The sequence below is a fragment of the Lottia gigantea genome (genome assembly GCF_000327385.1).
Source record: "Lottia gigantea unplaced genomic scaffold LOTGIsca_147, whole genome shotgun sequence".
In the NCBI taxonomy this organism is placed as follows: domain Eukaryota; kingdom Metazoa; phylum Mollusca; class Gastropoda; family Lottiidae; genus Lottia; species Lottia gigantea.
In genome coordinates, this window is record NW_008707746.1 from 139,534 (window position 1) to 146,601 (window position 7,068).

Genomic DNA, 7,068 nt, shown 5'->3' on the forward strand with positions numbered 1-7,068 from the left:
AAATATATAAAGAAAAATTCATGGACAGCACCAGTTTCTATAGCTGTACCAGATATAAACTACAAATATACAAAAATTTATGTACACATGTACAAAAAAAACATTCATGAAGAGCATCCGTTTATATAGCTGTACCAGATATAAACTACAAATATACAAAAATTTATGTACAAATATACAAAAAAAAAAATTCATGAAGAGCATCAGTTTCTATAGCTGTACCAGATATAAACTACAAATATACAAAAATTTATGTACAAATATATAAAGAAAAATTCATGGACAGCACCAGTTTCTATAGCTGTACCAGATATAAACTACAAATATACAAAAATTTATGTCCAAATATATAAAGAAACATTCATGAAGAGCATCAGTTTCTATAGCTGTACCAGATATAAACTACAAATATACAAAAATATATGTNCAAATGTACAAAAAAAACTTTCATGAAGAGCATCAGTTTCTATAGCTGTACCAGATATAAACCACAAATATACAAAAATTTATGTACAAATATACAAAAAAAACATTCATGAAGAGCATCAGTTTCTATAGCTGTACCAGATATAAACTACAAATATACAAAAATTTATGTACAAATATATAAAGAAACATTCATGAAGAGCATCAGTTTCTATAGCTGTACCAGATATAAACTACAAATATACAAAAATTTATGTACAAATATATAAAGAAACATTCATGAAGAGCATCAGTTTCTATAGCTGTACCAGATATAAACTACAATTATACAAAAATTTATGTTCAAATGTACAAAAAAAACATTCATGAAGAGCATCAGTTTCTATAGCTGTACCAGATATAAACTACAAACATACAAAAATATATGTACAAATATATAAAAAAAACATTCATGGAGAGCACCATTTTCTATAGCTGTACCAGATATAAACTACAAATATACAAAAATTTATGTACAAATATATAAAAAAAACATTCATGGAGAGCACCATTTTCTATAGCTGTACCAGATATAAACTACAAATATACAAAAAATTTATGTACAAATATATAAAGAAACATTCATGGAGAGCACCAGTTTCTATAGCTGTACCAGATATTAACTACAAATATACAAAAATTTATGACAAATATACAAAAAAAACATTCATGAAGAGCATCCGTTTCTATAGCTGTACCAGATATTAACTACAAATATACAAAAATTTATGTTCAAATATACAAACAAAACCATTCATGAAGAGCATCAGTTTCTATAGCTGTACCAGATATAAACTACAAATATACAAAAATTTATCCTTGAGATTGTAGGCTTTAAAGGATATCTGGTGACTTGTTTCAGTATAAATTGAATGAAGTACCTACCTTTTTCATACAGTCATGAGCAGCACTTTGTAGGTCACTGTTAGTACTATTCAATGCTTTATATAAAATATTGAAGATTTTCTCTCTACGACTGGTATTAGGTATATAATGACAGGCAGCCAATGCTCCTAAAAATATAGTAGTGTTAACACATTGGCATTTTCTTCAAAATCGCATTTTGTCAAGCAAAAATATTAGTGCAAATAGGATAAGATTCAAATTGGAGAAGTCCATTTATAGGTAGTTTTTACGGAGCCCTTAAGGCGCAATTTTCCATACTTTTATAAAATATTTCGTTTAAAAGAAATAATTAATTCGTTTAAACTAAATAAGTAATTCATTGAAACGAAATAAGTAATTCCTTCAAACAAAATAAGTAATTCATTTAAACGAAATGAGTAATTCCTTTAAACGAAGTAAGTAATTCCTTTAAACAAAATAAGTAATTCCTTCAAACGAAATAAGTCATTCCTTTAAACGAAATATGTCATTCGTTTAAACGAAATAAGTCATTCGTTTAAACGAAATAAGTAATTCATTTAAACGAAATAAGTAATTCATTTAAACAAAATAAGTAATTCATTTAAACAAAAAGTTATTTCGTTTAAACAAATTAGTTAGTTTGTAATAGCAAAATAACTAATTCGTTAAAACGAAATATTTGATAAAAGTAGGGAAAATTGCGCATAAGGGGCCCCGTAAGTTTCAGTATAAATGAACATATTGGATTTTCTGTCTCTTTTTGACAAAAATGGTTGACCAAAACTGTTCATGTGCCCAAAGCATTATACAGTTTTAATCAAAATATATCTTTCCTCAAAATAGAATAAATTGCTCTTGGGTATGTTAAATGACTGTGTTCTGCGGCCGAAAAATCAAACTTACTTATCGCACTTTTTCTTAAGGTAACTAGATTTGTTACGTTTTTATAACAAGGTAACTTTAATAAACTGGCATCTTCTGCTTCACACAGATTTTGTAACTGAAAAAAATAAAAATCATCGTACATCAATTGAAAGATTTAGTGGAAATTTCTGGCTTGGAGAGGTGCAAATCATTGCCATCAGTTACCCTAATACACATAAAGATAGTGGACCACAGCCATATACGCCCACCACGGCATGCGGATGGTAAATATTCAAGATTTTGTGGCAAGGGCAATAACTGTGCTTCTAACGGTCGAAAATAGCTCAAATTCGAACTTGATCTTCGTTTTATGAATATGTATACACATACCGAATTTCATTTGATTCCATCAAACACTCTAGTTTTTAGAGTGTTTACCAGCAAATGTTGACGGACGGACAGACCTTCGTTTCATGAATATGTATGCACATACCGAATTTCATTTGATTCCATCAAAAAATCTAGTTTTTAGAGCATTTACCAGCAATTGATGTTGATAGAAGCACTTACTGTTTAGAGGTTAAAGGGCGATAACTCCTTAAAACTGACGTAAGAGGCCTAAATCTTGAAAAAGCCTTAAATTTAATCAGAAGTGAACTAAACTTTCTCAAACCTTTCGATTTAGGTCCAATAACATCCATTTTAAGTTTCATCAAAATCGGTTGAAAACTAAGAGAGTAATTAGCATATTCAAGATTTTGGGGCAAGGGCAATAACTCTGCTTCTAACGGGGACAGGGGTGCCAACAATATACGTCCACATAGAGAGATGTGAGCAATAAAAAGCGTAGAAAACCCTCTTTACAATCCCTTTAATTTCGTTGTAACTGTTGATGGAATTGACAACTGGACAAAAATGGTGAGGTATGCTGGTTTCAATTCTTCTTCTGAATAGTGGTAAACTTGATGTATTCATATGATATGTCTTACCTCTGTTAAAAATACATTATGTTCAGCTATAGAGACATCTATGGTAAATAATCTTGGTTCTAATGTGGTACAGAATGTATTCCCTTCCTACAATATTCAAATATCATTATTCATGAATATCAAAAATATCCAAAAGAAACTGCTTTAACTGCAAGCTGAAACAATTCTAAATATCTTTCTGGCAATTTTTTAAACACAATATGCAAGGCCATACAAAATAAATAGTCTGTTTTACAGGCTCAAAAATACCTGATTGTTGCCTTAATATTAAATGTACATTAAATTTGTGGTAATAAATAATAAATGCTTTCACTCGCTCCGATTTATTCCAGTTGAAAATCTAAAAAAGCGCTTATAAATAATAAAGAATAAATTCGCCCTCTCGCCCCGATTGTTGAAAAAAAAAGGCCTGTAAAACAGACTATTTATTTTGTATGGCCTTATAATAGCATGTATTTCACCTCCTGGATTAGACTGAGGGCCTAGAAGAGTCACAAACTCACTAGGAGAGCCTAATTTTGCACAAGAGTGTGGGCACCATTTGATCTGAGGACCAAGATATGCATTAGATGAAGTATTTGACACTGACTGATTAACCCTTTGAATAATGAGAATTAATAATATACTCTGAACTCCAAGTAAAAGGATATACAGCAAACAACATCACTCTCGTAGGTGGGTGACCGCTTGAAACCTAGTATATGCCATATTTGGTCATTTCAACTTTTTGATACCATTCGAAAGCTCGTAAAAGCGCAGATCTTGTGATCAAAACCTCGTATTCTTAGCTTGATTGTAAATAACTCAAAAAGCACTAATTAAATAACACGTATATAAACAGTCAGATTTAAAACCTTGTAAAATATATCATTATACGAGGTTCAATGTTCTTTTTTCTGCAGATGAAAATGAAAAACCTTGTATACTGTATTATTATACAAGTTTTTGGTTCAATAGGCCGGAGATCTCAAATTGTTATACAAAGTTTATATTTTCAAAGAATGAAAACCACGTACAGCGGTAAAAAAAAGATTTTAACAAAATACGCGTACAAATAGTTTTTTGCATTTTTCTCGAAAAGTAATTCAGCGTCATATATTGTTATACGAGGTTTCAAACGGTCGACCACGATATACCACTAAAATATATGGCCATTGGATTGGCCGCTAGGTTTAAAATGATACAGATTGAAATATGCTTATGCTTACCATGAGACCAATCTGAGCATTAAATGGCTGATGACGTAATAAATGTTTTCTAGGTGGAATCATGTCTTGCAATACTTCTTTATGTGGTTCCATTATTTCTGTGACTGATTTCCCTGTAGTTTCTGCCAGCAGTTTTAATGAGGACATGGCCTAATTTCAAATAAATAATATTAAAAATCAACAACAAAAAACATATCCGAATGAACAAAATGGTGCCAAAGGGGACAATGAGCAAGCCATATAATTATGTTGGCACAAAAGAATTGAACCTGATTGGTAGATGGACAGCGAACCGAAAATTTGATAATTAAATGACAAAAGACTACCTGTACATAAACTATAACTGATACGTTTTCTCACACTCTAAAAGATAGTGGACCACACCCATATACGCCCACCACGGCATGCGGATGGTAAAAACGAAACATCCATTTCAAGTTTCATCAAAATCGGTTGAAAAATAAGAGAGTAATAGGATATTCAAGATTTTGGGGCAAGGGCAATAACTCTGCTTCTAACTGTCGAAAATAGTTCAAATTCAAACTTGATCTTTGTTTCATGAATATGTATACACATACCGAATTTCATTTGATTCCTTCAAACACTCTAGTTTTTAGAGTGTTTACGAGCAATTGATGTTGATAGAACCACTTACTGTATAGAGGTTAAAGGGCGATAACTCCTAAAAACTGACGTAAGAGGCCTAAATCTTGAAAAAGCCTTAAATTTAATCAGAAGTAAACTAAACTTTCTCAAACCTTTCAATTTAGGTCCAATAACATCCATTTAAGTTTCATCAAAATCGGTTGAAAACTAAGAGAGTAATAGCATATTCAGGATTTTGGGGCAAGGGCAATAACTCTGCTTCTAACAGTCGAAAATAGCTCAAATTCGAACTTGATCTTCATTTTATGAATATGTATACACATACCAAATTTCATTTGATTCCATCAAAAAATCCAGTTTTTAGAGCGTTTACAAGCAAATGTTGACGGACAGACGGACGGACAGTGGTGCCGACAATATAAGTCCACATAGAGAGATGTGGGCGTATAAAAAGTCTACAGACATACAGAAAGTTTGATGATAAAATTACTATACCTGTTCTCGAACTAGATTATTAGGTGAAGAAACCTGGTATACCAACTCAAATGTGACATCGTGGAAAGATTTCTGTTGGGCTTGTAAGAGTTCATCATTAACGATATCCCTGTCAATTTCTTTACAACATAATCTTAACATGTTTTCTAGGTTAGACTTGGCTAAATCTACAGCTCCACTAGATACCTGTATAACAAAACATAGTCATCATTCAACAACTGTGATGCAGTTTGAAGGTGCTGACATGGAAATTAAAAGAGTAGGCTACTGCATCTGTCCTTGCAAAATTTCCCTCATTGAATACTACATGGTGTTTAGAAAACATAGGACATTAAACAATATTCCAATTTTGATTTGTCATCAGCAGAGTGACATTTGATTTAGGTACCAAACTCCAAAGAGATACTTAGTTGATAACGTAAGTCACATAGTGATTGGTAATCATTGCAACAGAGCTCAAGATTACAAATGTCAAAGTGGCATCAGGTGTTCCAGTTATCATTGCAATGGAGCTCAAATTCAATAAGGCTACATGCAAGTGGATTCATCAAAAAAAGATGTAGAGTTGACAAACCCAGTAGCAGAATGATAATTATATGAGAAAAGCTCAAATTCAGCTTGATTAAAGATGGGTTCCCTTATTTTTATTTATCTAAATAAAAATGCTAATACTTATATGAATATAAAGTAGAGGTGTTTTAATGACTTGGAAAAATACTAGTTTGTCTCACATGTCCATAATTAATTCATAATTAATTCATAATTAGCTGAATTAGAAGAGAATTACCAGCAGAATTCCAATGAGTGACAGATCAAGAAAAGTCAAAAAGTCATTTTTTGTTTATCCAGACTGTATATACATGGACATTTATGATTAAAGTTAAAACTCTTAATTATATGCAATAAGAACATAATGATATGATTAAGAATACATGATAATTCATTAGAAACACCAATTAATCAAATAGTTTGCTTAATTTGACACTAAAAAATACGGAAACCCATCTTTAAAGCTTGACTTTACTAATGAGCTCAATAAATATATATATAATTAATTTAGTGTTGTTAATTTTTAAAAATACAAGCCTACCTCTCCAGTTAAATCCATCATGACAAACAATAAGGCCTTTAAGAATAAAAACTGTTTTTCTAATACCCATTTTAAAGCCATTCTTTCATACAGAAACTTGATAGCTAAACATCTGAAATCATAATATATATCACATTACTGGCAGCTACGGAGCCTCTAACGCGCAATTTTCCATTCTTTTATAAAATATTATCTTTTTAACAAAATAATTAATTCGTTAAACGAAATACTCGATTAAACAAACAAAGTTATTCGATTAAACTAAAAAAGTTATTTGATTAAATGAAATGAAAAATGTATTTCGTTTAAAAGAAATAATTAATTCTTTAAAATAAAATGAAATAATATTTTATAAAAGTAAGGGACCCCTTAGGAAGCTTAACCTCAAAAACACATTTTTAAATTGGTAAAGAAATTGTTCAAAACAATCAAATAAAAGAAAAAGAAAGAAAAAGGAAAAAAAAGAAAAGAAAAAAAAAAAAAA

At 30.6% G+C, this 7,068-nt stretch overlaps 1 protein-coding gene across 1 annotated transcript; it reads right to left on the reverse strand.

Annotated features, from left to right (window-relative positions):
• Nucleotides 1-1,323: 1,323 nt before the first annotated feature.
• LOTGIDRAFT_173026 (hypothetical protein) lies at nucleotides 1,324-5,635 on the reverse strand (the record flags this gene model as incomplete). Its single annotated transcript, XM_009050212.1, has 5 exons — nucleotides 1,324-1,478; nucleotides 2,236-2,332; nucleotides 3,186-3,272; nucleotides 4,394-4,543; nucleotides 5,495-5,635. The coding sequence occupies 5 exons, from the start codon at nucleotides 5,633-5,635 to the stop codon at nucleotides 1,324-1,326; spliced, it is 630 nt and encodes a 209-aa protein (XP_009048460.1).
• Nucleotides 5,636-7,068: the final 1,433 nt, after the last annotated feature.